This window comes from Aplidium turbinatum, chromosome 3 (assembly GCF_918807975.1).
Source record: "Aplidium turbinatum chromosome 3, kaAplTurb1.1, whole genome shotgun sequence".
Classification (NCBI taxonomy): domain Eukaryota; kingdom Metazoa; phylum Chordata; class Ascidiacea; order Aplousobranchia; family Polyclinidae; genus Aplidium; species Aplidium turbinatum.
In genome coordinates this window covers 32,866,713-32,886,952 of record NC_137474.1, presented here as the reverse complement: position 1 = coordinate 32,886,952, position 20,240 = coordinate 32,866,713, and the positions used below count along the sequence as shown (strand labels likewise).

Here is a 20,240-nt window from a genome sequence, read left to right as displayed (position 1 = left end):
TGGACAGAGGTTTTGTTCTTGAATTTTTTATTAAGAAGCTTGATCGAATATGTTTCTAGGTATCCCCTCAGCAAGTTTAGCAAAAATGCAATTTTAGCTAAATCTGGCTCAAAGTCTTTCGATACAGTTTTTATCTATTAGCAAGCAAAAACATTCAACTGTACCGAGTAGATTACCTGTGCCCTAGTCTAGGCAACTCGAACCTGTCGACTTATTTCGGTAACGGCTGAATGGCATTGTTAAAAAAAAATATTTTTGTACTACTTTTAGATTAGAGAATTAAGATATATAGAACATTGTATGAAATTTAATATCATGATAAATATTGCACAAGGGAAAACAAGCGTATAAAATTTGTAAGGTCAAGTCACATGTCTATACAGTATACAGTAGTGCAACAAACGAGTAAAGTGTAAACGAAAGCCGCAACATAAAGAGAACTTCCATTAAACAGATTTACTTGCTTGTCTTAAAATAAGTTATTGGAGCAGCATCTGTCCTTGTTCCTGATAGATTGTGTGAGTGACTGTTTTTTATGCAAACCTTATCATTTATTTTTCAATTACAATTTGTTTGAGGGCAGAAATAATTTGAATACCAAAAAAGAAATTTCACATTAAATGCGTGATGTAATTCCCAGTGTAATGATGTCATCACTAATGATGTCATTGCTTGTAATTAACAAATCCGCAATGGAATTGAAAAACTTTAACTAATAAAAAAACTCTATTGTTAAAATACAGTGATCTCCCATCTAAAACAACTATGAAACTTGAGAAAAACAAAATTATAGTGGAAGATGACAATAATCTCGTTATTATAAAACTTGAAAAATCTCTCAAACATAAAAATAATATTGAACAATTTAAACAGTACATAAAAAAGCATATTGCCCTTGGTAGGCTACAGTCAAAGTTTTTCTTCATACTAAAAATATACAAACGGAAATGCTTACTAGCTGACGCCTGACGATAGTAAATTTGTATTCAAAGACTGAACTAAGGAGATGGCAGAACAGAAAACATAAAAAAGTTGTTGGTAAAGCTTTGAATACTTGCACTGTTATGCTTTATTGTTTACTTTGCAATAACAGCAAAACTCAACCTATTGCATAACCCTCGACTGAGCCACGAAACCCTCGCTTTATCAAAGAAAATGATAAGCGTCAGTGAAAAGTTTGTCCGCACCAGCGCTCAAATCTGGTATTTGAAGAGCTGCAAATCAAGCGGTACCTACCCAAAGACAATCTTGTAAAGTAAGCAACGATCAAGCTGCTAAAACCGATACTTAATCTATTGCAATATTGTGTTTAGTTTAATTATGTTAGCGTTAGAAAATTGTCATTTCTATTTCCTTTTGTTGCGTTTTCTTTACAGAAAAAAAGATACAAAAAGTAAAATAAACGATTGTACTCATGCTCAAATGTAAAAACATTAATATATAAGTTATTCTGTAGCATATTGGCAAAACAAGATAAATAGAAACAACAAAAATTGAATGAAATTTCCATTCACTCTTTCGTGAGTCGAAATAGAACTTTATATGTTCCAGCAAATTCGGTTCGCTTTCCAACGTATTCCAGTCACGTACATAGCTCAAAGCCAGCTGGCACAAAATAATGTGCCTCGCTGTTCATAAAACCGACATAAATTTAATACCAACTTGGTACTTGTCAGTTTGATGTGGTTCAGGGTTAAGCAGCAAGAATTGTTTACTTTTAAAAAGACACTGGTCTTTTAATGGACATGTTAAGGAAATATGTTGAACCATTTAATGGCTTTTCCGTTTCTCACATTTTCTTGATAATACAAGGACCTCGCCATTGATGAGATACGCGATGTTGATAGTGATGACAACATAGGAGAGCCTACATGCGTTGATAGGACACTTTAGCCCGATTTGTCTGGATGAGTCGGATATGTGACGTCCTTGGTCCTGATGTTGAAGCAATTTGCTAGCTGAATTTATAGGGAAGACTTTCGCGGGCCTACTAGGCGCACAATCTTATTTTGGGCTGTTCATAGCATCATCGTTTTCTTTATTGCCCTCTGTAGTTGGGATGTTTTCATCATGCACCTTGCTTGGGCGGTTATCAACAGTTTCTTCTTCTTCGCTTCCAATTGGCTCTGACTTGAACCTTTTACTCTCGGGAGCTTCTTGGTCTTGAGCAGATAGTCTGCGAGCAGCTTCAGCATTCTGCTCAATGCTCTTCTGAGCTTGCTGCATCATCCGCTCATAAAATAAGCTAACTGCATCGTCACTGCCATCATTTCGGTCTTTTGAAAAGAGACTTGTCAAGAATGAGGGTTGGTGAGATTGCAGTGGTGAAAAATTTGATTCAGATGCTTTGGTTCGGCTAAATGGAGGAGAATCAGGTGACGGCGAAAGACCTGCAAACATACCAGTTTTACGTGTAGAAATAGAGGGAAAGTAGTTTTAAATCAGTCCGCCCTGATCGCTTAGTTGGTTAGCGTGTGACTTTGTAAACGAAGAAACTTCAAGATCAAGCGGCGCTGGGTCAATTCTCGGGGTGTGCGCTTTAGCAACGTATTCTAAGGACTGCTCTCCATTCAGCGGCACCTAATGGATGGAATAATTCCCTGACAACAAGACTTCAACAATGGAAAATTTCACTCTGTCAATTTCGGTAACCGGCCCTCTGTCAAAAGCATTTACAAGTATGCGAAACTATCAGGAATAACCTAATAATTGTCAGTCCGAGGATAACGATTCAAAACCAACCAAACGTAGGCTATTTCTGGAAGCTATTGTAGGCTATTTCCGGAAGGCTATTTCTGGAATTTTATCCGTTAAAGATTAGCCGCACAGGCAACAAAATAGAAAAATAAACAATATTCTCATTTTAAAAATCCTTACTTTTGACACAAAATTGTGTTACTGCTCTTTGATTAGGCTACCATATAGATTTAGAATATAGCATAGCCTTCTCCCAGTTGCTCTTTTTTAACGAAATTATTTTACTTACGTCGTTTTTTAGCTTTAGCATGTGATAGATTAGACGAGTTTTCAATTGAAGCGTTTTTCTTCATCTGCTTTTGCAGCTCTTGCATTGCGGTGTCCTCCGGTTTGCAATGAGCATATCTGTGGTTCATGTGCTGAGAGTATGATCCTGAAGGAAGAGAAACCGTTGGACTACAATGCATGGAAAATTTCAGAAACATTTTCAATCATTTATTTTTGCTAAATTCGAGCACAAACGCCGGCTAGATAAATAAATGAAATCCGTCAGGTTCAGAAACTTGGATAATTTATTGATAAAGCTTTTGCCACAGTAAAAGAAGTTTTTTCAGTATCTCATTCAAATAGAAACAAACTCTCTTTTGCGTAACTTTTCCTCCTCAATAACTACGAGGAACTAGAACAGAGGTTGAGAGACATCAGCGTCAATTTCATTTCTTAGATTTACTTATTGTTTGACACAGTAGCGTAGCCAGGAATTTTGAAAGGGGGGGTTTTGACCACCCAGCGGCGGGGGGTCTGGGGGGCCTCCCCCAGAAAATTTTGAAAAATTACATTGAATTTGGTGCATTCTGAGAGCATTTTCAACAAAAATGTGGGTACGAATATTCCTGTAAAATGGTGCTGTCCGGTGGCATAGCAAAAGGATAAGATCATGTTTTCTTCGGCATTTTTCGGAAATAAAGCTAAGTCTCTATGTTTTCTTGTTGCTAGTTCCTGGCTGAGATGTTTGAATGTTTGGTATTGGCAAAACTTGCTCTTTTAATGCAATTTTGTTTAAAAGTAGGCAATTTTTTTTAGACTGAAAGTATTATTCTCAATAACGTGACGTCACACGCGTGCCAAAGGGGGGGGTTGTAACCCCCAAAACCCCCCCCTTGGCTACGCCACTGGTTTGACATCTCATCTATCAATCACTCATGTTATATGGAATTATAGTTTATTAGCTTGTAAAAATATCACCTTTTTCATATTATTTTAGTTAGCCTATATCGCAGCTCAAATAAAAAGGGTTTTACAAACATAATAAGTTATGTAAGTATGTCAACCCATAGCTGTCTTCATTTACCTGAGTGAGAAAATCGTTTTCCACATTTGTCACAAGCGTAAGGTTTTTCACCGGTATGCAATCGTCGGTGTTCTATAAGATGATGCTTGTGCTTAAAAGATTTTCCGCAATCTGTACAGTGGTGGGGACGTTTACCTAAAGAAAAACCACATTATTGCTTGAGGTTAATTTGTCAAGTTGTCCTTGAAGATAGAGGCTAAACTATCGCGTGTAGCCTACTAACAAATTATTTTATTATGTCATGTTTCTGCCTGATGTGACTCACCAGTATGCTCATAAGTGTGTCTTTTGAGTGAGCTTTGCTTTTGAAAGCTTTTGTCGCAAATATCACATTTATACATCGCATCAGGTGACTTCGATATTCTTGAAGATACAGTCACCGGTCCTACGCCCCTTGATTTTCGCTGGCCGTCAATAAAATCACCGATGTCTCTTCCAGCAAATGGCGATCCTTGTCTGTTGGCTATTGTCTCATACAAACGATGCTTTGCTGATCCTTAAAAATACGTTCAGGTAAAAATACATATAAAATTTACGTGAAGGGGCACCATGTTAAGAATTGCAGTGAACTTTACTTTAGCAAAGGAGCAGATGTTTGGTGCGCAATCTGATGTTCACCATTAGCACACTTAAAACCTATTTTCTCTACTGTAGTTTTTCAGTAATTACCAGTTGGTGAGTTGTGGCCTAGATAAGAAAATGCCTCGCTCATTCTTTCTCGATTGTCTTTGGGTGATTTCACTGGCAAAGACTGCAGATGGCCAGCGCCTTCTTGTGGTGAATATATTCCAGCAGCTATTAGATTCTAAAAAACAAAGGAGTTTTCTAAATTCTTTAGAAGAATGTTAAGTTGTGTTCTGGTTTCGTTGATGCCGGCGATTAGACAAACATGAAAACACAGAGTTCAGTTGTTCAAATTTAAATATGAACAAACACAATTTCTAATCAAATTTCAAAACTAAAAAAGCAGCAATGTGTTCAAAACAAACATGATGCTAACTATGTAAGATTAATCGTGCTTAAATGACAAAATCTTACCTTTATTTGATTAAGATAGGCCATTTCAGAAAGCCTGGAAAAACAATCATAAAGCTCGTATTATTACTGCATTTTTGTTTACAACAAGTTATTTTACGATTTGTAAACTTCAACTTTTTAATTGAGTTTTTTAATTTCGAAAAAACTTTTAGTTGGCAGAATTTCTTATTAAACCTTAAACTACAAATATGCTCGTGGTAGTTGTGCGGTATTGCAATGCAGTGTACCATTTCATGCAACGTAGGCTACATTGCATGGTAGTCTACAATAAAGCACATGACTTGGTCACGATCATAATTTACACGTAACGAGGAAATATTTTCCATAATGCCAATGACACGGATATACGTCATTCCCGATCAAAACGAAAAAGTTAAAAGTATCAGTGCTATATGCGTTGCTAAAATGCATGATGCAGGCAACACAACGTGACCATGGGTGGGCGTATAATTCTTGTTTTCTGTATTTTTTATATTTTAGGGTTTGTTTTATTTAACTGAATTAATTAATAATGAATGTAGTAGTGTTTTGTAGGATTTTTTAAAACTAAAGAAAATTTTATTAAATTTGTTTGAAACAAACGATTTTATGGGATGGTGCTTTATCAATGTTACTTCTTTTGGTACAGTGTCTTCTAAAACTGAATGAGTGAAATGGAATCTGATGTTAATGCTTAAAATACATATTAGCCTACATTAACAACCACTGCATAGTGTATATACACCTGTTAGAAAATGTTTTCACGGAAGCAGAGTACCTAATTCTGTTATGTCTTCTATGGTTCTTAGTTACGTAAACTTTTACTTAGATTGCTGAAGCAAACCATGAATTCCTTGGTTGATAGTTTGGGGTGCTTTTGATGTTATATATTTTTCAGTTTATTAGATTTAAGTACAGCCAACGTAGTTATAATATGAACTAAAAGCAATCAACTTGAATCGTATCAAGTCTTATAACGTGGCCTGATGTTTTTTGCACTCGTCGTGCCATTCTTGGGTTATTTTTTTGGGAGGTTATTTTTAACATTCAGGTTTTTTTCAACATTTTGTCTAATTTTGTACAATTAACTTAGTTTTTCAGCTCTTATCCGAAACTGAGCAAACGTTTACTTGAAATTTCAGTGATGACCATCAATATCGGTCATCCCATAAGCAACGCAAAAGAAAGCCTGAGTGAGAAATGCGGTTGTGGCAGTCGATGTCCGCGAGAATTAAGTTAATGTGTGGTGGGTATGGTAAACAATAAACAAAACATACATTGCACGACTCGTATAGACGAAATAAATATTATTTTACTCACAATGTGTTTGGTAAGGTTAGGTTGTTAGTTTGTGGTATGTGGTTCATAAATCCTGAAAATCCACCATTGGTGGTCGAACGGCTCTGCAACATCTGTAAAATTTTAAAATATAATTATCAACAAAATAAAATGTGTTTGCTATTTGCTATTGTGACTTTCTCTACATCTACACAAACAAAAGTTACAAGATGAAGGTTTTATAAATCTGAATATATATGGCAAAAAATACATGGCAAAATTTTTTTTTACCTGATGAAAAATGTCTGGATTGAATTGATTGGCCACGGAAGAAAATGGACTAGGAACTGAAACAGCAACAAGACAGTATTTAATTTATAAAATAGGCCACTTTAATTGGTATATACTGTCCACTTAGCATACAGTAGATTTGTATAATTGGAAAGAAGAATGACAATAAGTTGTGGAACCAAATCAGTTCACAGTCTTTCCTGCGTTACCAAAAGCTCCACCCGAAGCAGAACTACGATGCCTCGGGAGAAATGGATGAAGTTCAAGCGCTTACGAATTGTTGTACTGTTGCATAGTAGTAAAACTAATATTTAGAGCAACCAAACTTCACTATATATTCAAGTCTTTCACAGCTTTGAACAATGGAAAGGAACGATAATAATTCACCTGAAAAACTAGATTCTTGTTTGCCATTGGGCGAAGCTTTTCCTTTTGGCGACAAATCTAATGGACTGTTCTCATCAGAATCTTCTATCTAGAAAAGCAGTAGCATGATCAAATTGAGTGAACAATTTCGTAAATAACCTTTAAAATTATTTCATGTTTGAATGGAAGCCATACAATTTCATTACTGTATGTTTCTTTCTATTACAATTTTTGACACTTGTTTTGTTATTGCAATAGGCTACTTCTTATTTCTACTGTATTATAGACTCAAATCAATTACTACATTTTTTCTTACCAAATCTTGGTAATCTTCAAATGAATTATGTGGGGTCCTTGGAATGACTTTCGGAGAATTAGGACATTTTTCCTGAGCAGAACCCATTGATAGCATTGCCTGGACAATAATATACATGTACATTTAAGTCGTGCATATAGCCTATGTGATTATAACAAATATGACATACAGTATGTAACACAGGAGTAATTGCCGAATAACCTAGCGTAGGCTATAGTTATTTGTCTATAAAAACCAAAATCCATTTTCATAAAACTTTGATGTTCATCACTTACCTCTTGATATTGATGCAAGTTTGGTGAGGTCATGGGAAGAATCTTCTCTAAGTTTGCGCTTGAAATAAATGCTTGAATAATTTTCTGTTGCAAAAGCATATTGTATGATTGAGCAGATAGAGAATTGTTGTTGCTGTTCAAGTTGCTCGGTGTACGGATATTTGTGTTGAAAAGAGGCAACTGTTGGCCGAGGACAGGAGAAAGAATATCAGCAGAAACAGATGGGTTTTGATGCTTTGGTGAACGAGAAACTTCTTGGTTTTGTGCTTCGATGATGTTTCTTCCCGTGCCGTTACAACCAGGCAAATATGATTTTCCAAACTGTAAAACCAGTGTTAAAAGTTTCTCTTTTTTCTTTTTTCTCAATTACAAAAGTATGCTATACGTTACCAACATCCTAAGTTCAAACTCCTTACATTTTGCACCAAATTTTTTTTTGATGCTGTTATTGAATAAAATCAAATAGAAATTTGCAATACTGTACACCATACCAAAAATGTATTTGCGTAACAGATGCAGATGCGGATTTAAGTAGATGCAGTAACTTACTTTCAATCATTAATTTATTAAAAACTTTTTGTTGTACGGTTCAATGACTCGATTATTGTAGGCCCACTAGATATCTAAATCTTTTTTTATAAAGAACACTTTTATATATTTTTTGTTAAAAAAAAACAAAAAAACAACAACATAAAGTTAGATAATGAAAGTGATAAAAACGTCAATTGGTGAGGTTCTTACAAAAGATTGTTCTTTTAGATCGTCTTGTCTGCTGGAAACTGAAGCACCAATGACGCGTTGAACAGTGGCCAAGTAATTTTGCATGAGATGTTGTCTGTTGCTCAAATCGATGTCATTTTTTCTTTTTTCTAGAAAGGCTTGATCCAGCTTAGATTGATATCCTCTATCTAAAGTGGGAGAGACACAATGTTTTTATAACATCAATTGGTTTACTTAAACTTTTCACAGTCTTTGAAACATAAATAGGCTAATTCAATTGCTAAACGAATTTACTTAATTTATGGACTTGTATGCAAATTTACAGAGAAAAAATAATAATTGTACATCCGTAAACATTACCAAATTAATTTTATTCTCTCGACTGTGAGAAGCGAATCCTCAAACAAAACCTTAAAAGTCTTGGATTATTTCGTCCTGACTTAAATTCCTGGTAAAGGACTATTTGTTTCTTCCTTAATTATCTCTAAAATATGCTTTGACGTGTTCAATCATCACGTGCATGAGGTTACAAAAAATAAACAGGAAAGGAGATGGTGAAACTTTAAATCCACTAGATAGAACGGAAAAATTTCACAATCACGTGAAACTTTATTGAAGGAAAACTGAAACCTTAAATTGCTAGCTGGTGATGTAAAAATAAAAACAAATTTGCTTAGGTTTTTTAGAATTTGATAATAACGCTTGTTTTTATATACTGTAGTATCCATCGCAGAATGCGTTGCTCCTCAGCGCTTTACAAAGCAGTCAGTGTCAATGCAGCCATATAGAGGCGCAACGGAGTACATTATTACCCTCACATTTAGTTGCCCAAAACGTATTTTCGAAAAAGTAAATTGTTAAAGGATACGATAATGTCAATTGCGTTCTATATTTTCTATTGAGCATCCATGACCTTTATGTGCCTAAAGATTTATCTGCTTATGTACCGTAATTGACATTTGACGTTATTTCAAACAGTAGCGTAATCAGAAATTAGTGCCCTATCAGTGGTAGAAATTGACTAAAATTGGCAAATTAGCCACATTTGGAATAGTAATGATGAATTTTATAGCTACAGCTTTTGTTATTGGTTATTCTTAACAGTGGCTGAAAAGTGTTCATTGAAAAGCCCAGTTTTGCAGAGTCTTTTAGTCAATTTCCAAATGTTTCTCCAAATATTTTACACCATTCAAAAACAACAACTAAAATATCAATACCCTGGCATGGTATGAAAGTCCTGACCAAAAACAACAAATGCAGTGCGTTGGTTTCTTGTCGCAAACAATTTTCAATTGTTAAGCGAATGTGGAAGTGAATTAGCAGATTTGCTTGTAGCATACGCTTGAAACTAGCTCAAATATTAATTTAAAAACTTAGCAAAACTAAATTTTGCGAAAATATTCGGTCACGTATTATCGAAGCTGCGTTGAAAACGTATTGCTTCAACGTTGCAAGATTGTCAGTTTATTGCCTCATTTTATCGAACGTGATTTAATGAACGTATTTAGCCAACATCACATGGTAAAGTTTTTGACTTCCTGTTAATGCAAACCTTGTTGTAACAAAAACGCGTGTGATCATTCCAAGGAATTAGATTTCGAAATATCCCAACCGTTAAGCCACAATGCCACAATTTCCATATTTTTTTCTACCTATTAGTCTACTAAATTCCATACAACTTTCGATAACACCTTCCAGCAAATTCCCGTGGTAAATATTGTGTCCAATCCATAGACGTTGCCCTCCGTTATATTGTTTATATTAAAAGTTTCCTTTTATTAAATTTTAAAGTGCATTTAGCAACATATTTTAGAATACGAAGAACGTCACCCTCAGTTTTAAATCATTAGTCCTGTGGAGATAAATAGACATGCATGAGTTATTTATTACGAAAAATTGCTTCTTACCAAAAATGAATTTTCCGTTGGAATTATTGCTGTTGGCAGACGACATCTTCAATGTTGTGCGGAGACTGGGTTTGTTCTTTGTCGCAAAATTTGTTTTCGATTGTGCAAGCGTTCAAAGAAGTCAGATCTCTTTGATTATGAAAGCGATGGCAAATAATCCCTTTTTTAATTAGGATGCTCTACAGTAACCATCAAAGTAATGCGTTGCAATTAAAATCTGAACAAAATTTTTTTACAAACATATTTAACTGTTTTGCATTTACAGTATAACAGTTCAAATCACAACTTGAAGTGTTATATGATTACTTAAAAAAACGCATGATAAGTTATCACAATTTGTCACATAGTGTGGCGCATTTATGTTTAGATTGAAGTTTAATATTTCCAATAAAACATCTTAATTTTAAATGTTTCACCACCATCTTACTGAATGTCTAGCAAGAAAATGAAAACAACATTTTTTAATACTTGTTAGTAAATAAAGTAAAGTAGATTACTCTTGCTCTTATGCTTACACTAAGCATCTCCCTGCCAAAATGGTAGCTAACAAACTCAGAGTTCTGGCAAATAAATTTGTGGGCTAATAATTTCAAAACTTAAAACCGCCTCTTAGCACCCAATACGTCATTGCAATGTCTACAGGACACGTATAGGATCTGACGTGATTGAGACATTCCCTTGCAACTGAATGGAAACTTCCCTCATTTTGTGACGACAGTCACACCTCGTTAATCTAGAGTCCATTTATTTCGTCACATAACGTCGGTGTTTTTGAAATTTCTAGTTTGTATGAAGCAATCAAAAAATGAAAAGTTTAACCCTATGCTTACGTATGCCAGCAATGATCAGTAACTTCGATTTATTGGCTGGATTGAAAAAAAAAACATAATTAATTGATTGTAACAATTTTCAAGATTATTACTTATTGGGGGAGTCTACTGACAATATTTAGAGAATCCAGTCAACGTTCAACAAGAAGTTTTTGAAATACCTTACCAAAACTAATAATTATGGATTCAGCACACACAAAACAGTAGCTTAATTAAAGCTTTTAAATATGTATTTTTTTTAGTAAATATTCTCTTCCTATTTAACAAAGTATTTGCTGGTAGAGTATTCTAAATGCAATGTTACTATTTGTTGATTAATTTTTGAAATAACATGCACAAAATTTCATCAAGAGATACTGTATTGAAGAAATGTAGATGACAAAAAGACAATAAGAATTATATCTTCAATTTACTGTACAATCTGCTAAAAGATATGATTTAAAATATTTAGCTAATACATCTCACTGTCATTACAAAAAGGTTTAAGAAAGAAGTTGTTTTATCCTATTTTTAAAACATTCATTCATACAAAATAATATAAACCTCAATAGCTTTTGTGACTTCACAAAAGATTACTGGTACGCATATAGGCTATGCTCACAAAAAAAATCAAAAAATTTGTCCACTTTTTAAAAACATACATTTGTGGACTGGAACTTGGTCGAAATGAACAAATTAAACTTGTTACAATAGCTGATAAATGTAGCCTAACGTTAAACGAGATTTAGGTGGCACTGTTTGACTACTTGCATGTTGCAATGATGCTTCAGCTAATACACAGAAAAGAGAGCTTTCCTACCTTCCAACGCTTTTTCTCTAGTAACAAGAAAAGATGGAAATAAATAATTGCAACAAGTCCTTTTGTGCCTAAATAAATCAATATTTATGCTAAATCACTATCTTTGCAAGTTGAAAAAAACTTTTTTTTCTCCTTACTTTAACAATGCTTAAATTCCTACTTCTCCCAACCCTGCAAGGAAATGAAAGGACGACTGGACATGCAAAACAATTTAACTACAATCTTAGCCAACCCATAACACGCACAACACTCGAACGATCCAATGAGAGTGACTACTATGACCACCTATTATTGGTCATGCTTTGCAAAATCGTGCTAGAGCAGTACAGAAATATCTCAAAAAGGGTAATTTGGACTAAACGTCACTTTACAAGCACATTTTTAAGACAGAGCAAGAGATTGTTTAGCTCAGGCTAAGACCTTGAGTATATTCCTGCTTGAAAAAGTATGTAAGATAATCCAATGCTTCATATTCAAAGTTCCAGAAAACTTAGTGGTAAAACTTTTCCTTCAAATTTCTATTGATCTATGATCTTTCAAATAAATAAGTTATTAGAATTAAAAAGCATACGCCTAACTTTAATTTCAATTTAATATCTTTTACAGTGGTACCGTACTTTGTAAATCAGTAAAAAAGCAACCAGGTTTGGTAACTACAAATATTTTATTAGTAGAGCTTTCGCCGCCGTAAAGGCGGCTTCATCAGTAGCCTACGCCTACTCTAGAAAAGCACAAATAAAAAGCATTAAAAGAATTGTAAAAAATTATAAAAGTACAGAGTAACACTTCAAAAAGGAAACGTTTGAACCATTAATAAATGATAATCTAAATTAAATGTAAACAAAGTCTAGGTTTAAAATAATTCTAACCTGACTTGAAGCTTTCTGCTAACAAATTAAATGTTGTGATACCAACCTTCCTTCTACTGTAACAACTTAGCAACGTAAAAAGATAACATAAAAATGCATTAGAATAATGACGTCATAAAGTGAATTATAGCGAATAAAAGTTTTATTTAATTAAAAAATCGCAAGGAGGGGGAAAGCAACAAAAAGTAAGCAGGAAGTACGCTGAATAAAAGTGTACTCAATCTTTCTTATTTAAACCGAATGGTTCAGTGGTGTTGAGGATATTAATCCACCACGATTCTTTTTCTTTTCTGTAGGTTGTTGTCTTGCATAACTTGTCGATACCAAAGACTTGAAAATTGTGAATGTTGTGGTCAGGTTGGTTAAAATAAGCAGCAACGGTGTAATCGACTTTTTTCTTTTCGATACTTAGTATATGTTCTGATATCCTTGTTTTTAATTTACGGCCGGTTTCACCTATGTATTGTTTGTAACATTTCGAACAAGATATTAAATAAACAACATTTTCTGAATTACAAGTGATGTGTTGAAAAGTTGAAAATACTTTTGTGTTATTGGAATTGTTGAAGGAGTTTGTAGTGATTGAATATTTGCAAGTGCAGCAGTTTTTTCTATTACAGTGATAAAATCCATTTGGTTGTGTTGTGTTGAGAAGAGGTTTCAGTTTCGAAGTCATCAAGATGTCCCGGAAAGTGGGACATCGTCGATAAGAAATTATTGGAAGATTTTTGAAAATTGAGTTTAGAACAGAATTGTTTTTCAAGATATAATTAAATTTAACAAAAGTTGATTTGATTTTGGGTAGGTGAGGATTGTAGTTAGTTACAAAAGGGATTGAGCACTCATTATTTAAAGAAGATTTGTGTTTGTAAGATAATAAAGACATTCGGTCCATGTTTTTTACACGATAAATAGCGCGATTGGTGGTCTTTTCACTGTAACCTCTGTTTACCAAATACATCTTGAGAAATGCGAGGTGAAAGTTTGAAAATTTATAATTAGAACAAATTCGACGAATGCGTATGGCAAGGGAATAGGGAGTGGTAAAGATGTGCATCGGTTGGTTTACTGTAGAGTTCAGTTTGAATTTTGTTATTAAGTATGTGTACTGTGGTGTCAAGAAAGTTAATTTTTGCATGAGAAGATTCATATGTGAATTTAATGGTGGGATGAAATTGTTTGAAGTTTGAATAAAATTGGTTAAACTTCTTTTCCATCTGTCCATATCATGAAGATGTCATTAATACATCTGAAATATTTGAAGGGTTGATTAATAAAAAGTCCTAAAAGTTGTTGTTCCAAATTAGCCATGAAGCAGTTTGCATATTTTGGAGCCATTTTAGTTCCCATGGCAGTGCCGTTAATTTGCAAGTAATGTTGATTGTCGAATTGAAAAGAATTATTTTTTAAGATGCAGTGAATAGCTTGTTCAGTGCGTTTAGTACTTTGTACACCTGTTTAGTGTTCATTACTTTGTAAACCTTTGTTTTGTTTTGCACACCGATGCTGACATTATTTGAACACACAGCTCTTCATTGTCCAGTAAAAAAAATACGTTAGAATATAAAGAAAAGCAAAAAGTACCGTATGTGTTCAAAAGAGAAAAGACAAGGCGTATTTTGAATGCATCAAGCTTATTTAAAAGTCACCATATAGTAATTTGAAGGCATAAGATAGGTGACATCAATAGGCTATTTGTGATGCTATTTATAGGCCTACTCATATAAGCTAAATGATCATTTTTATCACACTGATTATTATTAAAAACTTACGACATTGAGTAAAAGAGTTTAATTCAGGCATTGAAATAATCATCGCTCAAAACTTTTCGCTTTGCTGAACATATTTAACTTCTTAACTTCGCTTCCTTAAACTATACGGTAAAAAAAACCTTTAAAAACTCCGTGAACTCCACGTTGAGTCCGTGAACTCCACTAGGAAAACAAATCACATAGAAATACATGTTCTGACGTTAAATCTAAGCTAGCATTGGTGCATCAATTCTAGCCAATTTTGAACACCTTTCCCATTGGCCATTCTACCACTCGGAAAGTAAAGAAAAAGATCAAAAAATGAAAAAGAAGAACAAAATTAAGACTTTTGCCAAACATAACTCAAAATGAAGCATGTTGTCTGTTTTTGTGTTATGGAGAAAAAGTTACAGATTGCCATATATTTTAGCACAAAAATGTTCTGTGATTTTCTATTCTTTACTTGACACAAATAAATAAGTTTAAACAAAAAATGAAAGCATGATAAAGCTTTAAGAGTTCACTTTGTTGTATCAAAGCTTTGTTTTTCCAACAGTAAGCCTACATGGATTCATAGAAGTAGGGCAGGGATGTCCAAAGTCTGGCCCGCGATATGTTTTTGTGTGGCCTGCGCCTTTTGTTGCACAATGTGTTATCTTTGGCCCGCAAACAGAGAAAAATCATACACATTCAACTTGCATTTGAAAAGAAATTGATGAAAACAGCATTTTCTCACGGACAAATCCAGGCAAGAAAAGATGAAATCATCATTGCATCATAAACGCAAAATCAACTATTATTATTGCTTGAGAGTGTGGTAATGGGTCGAACATTCATTTATTTTCTTGCTAGCAAACTCAATGACCGCTGCTAATTGAGCTTCTCTGCGAAACCGACGGCAACTTCTTTCTCTCGTGTGTTTCTATATCAGCAGCTGGATAAATAGAAATTCCCAGAAATGCCAAAGTTTGCAAAAAGAAGTGTTGGGCTTGTTCGGTTCGACATATTTGTATGAACAGACGTTCTCGGTTATGAACTTAAACAAGAACTCACCCTACAAGAACTGCTTGAGATTAAAGCTAAACGGCTCCTATTTACGTGATATTTTACGCTTCTCTATCATATACTTTGCACCAGACTTGACCTGGATATAAAAGTCAAAACGACAGTTTTATCTTTGACATCAACATAGCTGTGTTTTGCAAATTCTTTGGATGTGTTAATTTCTGACAGAAAAGCAGATAACTTATATGGCTTTACTTATGACATCCAGTGATATGTAGGCCTATAGGCTACAATAAATTGTTGAACCTACATATTGCTTTATTGTATGAAAATGACATTAAGTGATACAATACTGCCATATATGCATCTATCTTAAAGCTAAACAAGATTGTCGGAGGCTGTTGGCCCGCGGACACTTCTGCATTATCAAATTTAGCCTGCGTGAGAAAGATTTTGAACTCTCCTGAAGCAGGGGATCGCCAACTCGGCTACGATATCTGGGTAGTATGTAGTATCAAAGTCAAATCCGCGTTGGGCTCGCAGTCGAGAGCCTGCATGTTCGACTCTAGCCACCCGCACTTGCTGTTGCTTTTCTGGGCAAGAAACTTTACGATAATTGCCTCTACCCAGTGGTCGATTTCGAGTAATGGGTAGTATCAAAGTTAAGTCATAAGTAGAGTAGACAACCGGAAACAGACATTGCAGTCGGCTGCAGCGTGGGTCAGGTGTACGTCGGAAGGCGTACACCGATGCATAGCGCTCAAGTCCGCTTTCCCGCAATGCAGGATAAATATATGAAAAACAAAACAAAACAAACAAAACAAGTGGAACCAATAGTGTTGCCAGATATTTTTTTTAAAGATATTTTTTAATTTATCGGCTTCAACACTTAAAACATGAAGATTTAATATATTTCTGAGATGTATTTAAGTTGCTTCAGTTTTTTTTTGTTTTTAAAAACTTACAGTAGTAGGCCTAATATATTTTTTCAAATCTGTAAGTTTTATTCAATTTAAGTTTTGTACATAAATTCACATTCTTATTGCACAGTAACACAACCACAAATTGTTTTAACTCAATCTTGTGTAAACTTAACGTAAGTTTTAAACGAACAAGCTTGGGTCGACCGCTACTTTAAAAATGCCAAAAAAAAAAATTCATCTATGAATTAAAAAATACCTGGTAGCACTTTGGCCTCCACTTTTTAGATATCGCAGCCGAGTTGGTCATCCCGTTGGCTACAACAAATGAAAGAACACAAACAGAGAAAAAGATTGTAGCATATTTTTATTGAAGTTAATTTATATCACAATGTTCTTAGGGTGCTTTAATTTGATTTTGATCTCACAAAATAACTTTAAATTTTTTTTAGAATCGTTCTTTTATGTACCGTATATTATGTTTAAAGACATATCTCATATTTGGTCTCACCAAATTGTTTTCCATGCAGCTGGTACAGGATAACAAGGATCGACTTTATATTACTTATAGCCTACTGCAGGTTTGAAAAAATAGTAATCGCCCACTTATCACCTACAAAGCGTTTAACGTTACAACTTCTGACCAGAGTAGAGAATGATATCTTGTATTATCGCAGTTTCTGCTTCCATTGTATAACTTCTTATGCATAACGGTGTGAATGAATTCAAACAATTTTTTTAAACCTTTGTTAAACTTTCAAATATTGTGAAATGTGATTGTCTTGGACAAACTTAATATATAAAAACACATGTTCTTTTAATAAATTTCAAATAAGTAAGTTTTAAATGAGTCAAAAAGTGAAAATCTGTTCTGTTTTAGCCCTAAAACTTTGCCATCGAAAAGCAACTTATAAATAGGTCAGACAACAAATACACGAAAAATCCTTAGTCATTTTGTTCAGACGATGTTGTTTTGATTTCCATATTTGGTAAAAGTCCACAGCGGATACGAATACACGTCGAAGACTCCTTGAGTGATCCAATCATTATATTTCCATATTTTTTTCTTTCCGCGTTTATCGGTTGCGTTCTTTAAAAACGTGAAACGTTTTTTCAATAAAAACCAAACCGAAAGGTTTATAGCTTTTCTTTCTTAGAAACCCAAAAGAAGGCCCGAGCTCTGCCCATTTAGTTTTGGCAAGTGACTTTTTCTGAGTTTCGTCATAGGATGTTTTTTTAAGAGTTTTTCTAAGATTTCTAGTCTATTTGTTTTTTCCGTTTCCTTAGTTTTGATACTAATTTAAAAATTTCGTAGTGGACATTTTAGTACATTCTATTTTGAGTATGTTTCGACTTTGGTAAATATTACTGATGTGTTGTTACATTAGGCCTACTTGTTTTTGCTTGTGTAGCCTACAGCGAAAACGCAACAGGCATTTTGGCTATACCTAGCTGATAGTTTTACTCAATACTAAGTTAATATGGTTTTCCAACAACACAAGAAATTATCTGGTCTTTAAACAAGACTTAGTGTACAATATAGCCTAAACAATGTAAGCCAAAACGCATTTTTGTGTTTTTTCAACCTTATAGTTATCCAGCAAAGCATAAAATCTTTCACAAAAAAAACAGAATTATTAACAGCTGAACTGTTTTATACAACTTAATTGGGACAATCTTATATTAAGCATCAATGCCTGGTTTGTTAATATTGCATGCAATGTAAAATAATCACTGATGTCGCTGTAGTCAGTTAAAGTTTAATTGTAATTTTTGTCAAAAGAAGATTCACTATCAAATCATTTTTATCAACTCAAGAAATGAGATTGTTCAAATTTATAATTACAAATTAAATTTTAGTTGTAAACAGATAGCACTTTCGTTTCCCTTTGCTTGTCATTAACTTGGTTCCTCCTTGCGACTATGACGTTTTATTTGGCAGGTTTGTTTTTGATAGCAATTCCTCGTCCCATTTTGATCAATAGTTTTGTTTTCGTCTGGGAACTGGCCTTTGAACAACTGGAGACAAGAATACACAGAGACCTCTGCATTGTTTCATCCCAAAAATGAATAAAAGACTGCATGCATCAAAACTCAGCATTTAAAAATTTGAAAGCCAGGCAATCACTATTTAAAACCAACCTAGTTGTGTAATCACGGTTAATAACTTACTTTTTGTGTAAAGTTGTGCTAGAGGTGTTAACTGAAACTGAAGCACCTACATATTGTGAATAAAAACAAAGAGTGTGTGAGAATGTAACATAGATTTTTTTCGGGTTGATTGAGATATTTTTCTACTCTTTATATTTACAATAGTTCAACCAAAGCTACGCTTCAACTTTACGCAGAAAGAATTCCAACAAACCACTCGCCTGGTAGAGATCAATGGTTGTCATCTTTTCCGCAACGTAATCCTTGACGCACAACATCTCACAATTGAGCTCGTTTCACTCTTTTTCCCAACTCAGAGAAAAATTCGCTTCGAGAAAATGACTTTGACATCATGCAATCATAGAAAGACTGCATAGAAAATACCCCAAGACCCGATCAGTTTCAGGCTACATCACATGCTAAAATACCACATGGTTCAGAAATGCCAAGAAAAGAATGGGTGACTCTCAACCGTTTCTGTACTATTGGGATTGAGTGCCTTATTGATTAAGTACTCGATTGTCAAACTTGTTAAAACAATAAACCATTTCTGAAGTCTTTTTAAATTGTGTGTAAATGCTTCACCAAATTTGATACTAAAATCCACGAGACTCTGTTCATAAAATCCTACAATGCTCTTCTCAATAGGCAGTTGTCGCCGCAAGAGCATCCTATCTGCTAAATGTATTCACGTAATTTGGCGTCATTGATGTGAGTTTTTTCCTTATGCAATAAAGTGCCATGTGATTTTGTCTCTCCTCTGCCATGCTGTTTTCTTTCTTATGCGTTCCTTTTTTTCGATTTTTGTGTATGTAGATAAGTTATGTAATTTCAATTTATGAAGAACATCAGTCACTTGGTTACTTGAAAAGGGCTAACATGAGTATGGCCGGAAACGTTTGTAATTTTTAGTTTATTTTTATGTTATTATGTTAAATGCTGTCTGATTGTTTGGTTTTACTACTACGGTACTGTACTACAGTATCATAGCCGATGCGGCCTTTGATGAACTAAATGCTCAGTTCGTAAATCTTCCAATGTTCCCTTTGTCGTGCAGTGTCCCAAAGTGTTCTCGGTTGGCTGATTGATTTATTTTGTTGAAAATTAGATACAAAGGTTGTTCGTTGCCTGCCACGAGCACGTCTCCCGAGAAGGCGATCGCTTAGACAAAAATTTTCGAATTCTTCTGTTCTGATGATGTGACGGAGCCTCCACGTGTGTGGTCGATTTTAAATCACCGGCGCTCCTGGATAGAGAGGAGATCTTGCTAACGGCGTCTCCTCTTGAACCAATATCGTCCCCTAGGGAAGGATACGTAGGCCACCCACCCCAGTATTCGGTCTAGTTAACTATGATGCATCAAACTGAAATTAGGCTTTATTTGTCTATAAATATGGAAATCGTTCTTTATGCTGAAAATCTGGATATTGTCATATACATTTTTACAAGCTTGTGAAATTGTTACGCTTGTAGGTACGGCAGAATAGCTACAGAAACCCACAAAAGCAAAGGAATTGAAAAAAGGTCTTAAAACGAGTAGAGCTATGTGTAGAAGTGACAAATCACTGTGTGGTTACCAAGTCTTGCTGCAATAATTACTAACTACTCACAGCCACAAGGAGGCACGACGGAATCTAACGCACGCGACTTGGTGCAATGCACTAACACTTAGGTAATAATCATAACGCAAAACTAAC

At 34.4% G+C, this 20,240-nt stretch overlaps 1 protein-coding gene across 1 annotated transcript; it reads right to left on the bottom strand.

Annotated features, from left to right (window-relative positions):
* Positions 1–298: 298 nt before the first annotated feature.
* On the bottom strand, positions 299–12,767 carry LOC145766993 (uncharacterized). Its single transcript, XM_082578719.1, has 14 exons — positions 12,717–12,767; positions 10,219–10,435; positions 8,333–8,499; positions 7,592–7,912; positions 7,317–7,415; positions 7,022–7,109; positions 6,635–6,690; positions 6,386–6,477; positions 5,087–5,120; positions 4,718–4,853; positions 4,314–4,544; positions 4,049–4,183; positions 2,987–3,130; positions 299–2,390 (listed from the first exon to the last, which is right to left on the bottom strand). The coding sequence occupies exons 2-14, from the start codon at positions 10,262–10,264 to the stop codon at positions 2,005–2,007; spliced, it is 1,935 nt and encodes a 644-aa protein (XP_082434845.1). The 5' UTR covers positions 10,265–10,435; positions 12,717–12,767; the 3' UTR covers positions 299–2,004.
* Between the last annotated feature and the right edge of the window lie 7,473 nt (positions 12,768–20,240).

Coding starts and splice junctions, on each gene's coding strand:
- LOC145766993 (XM_082578719.1), bottom strand. CDS start 10,264: ATGTCGTCTGCCAACAGCAATAATTCCAACGGAAAATTCATTTTTG. Junction 7,416..7,591: donor ACTTGCATCAATATCAAGAG/GTAAGTGATGAA, acceptor ATTATTGTCCAG/GCAATGCTATCAATGGGTTC. Junction 4,545..4,717: donor AGGCCACAACTCACCAACTG/GTAATTACTGAA, acceptor CGTATTTTTAAG/GATCAGCAAAGCATCGTTTG.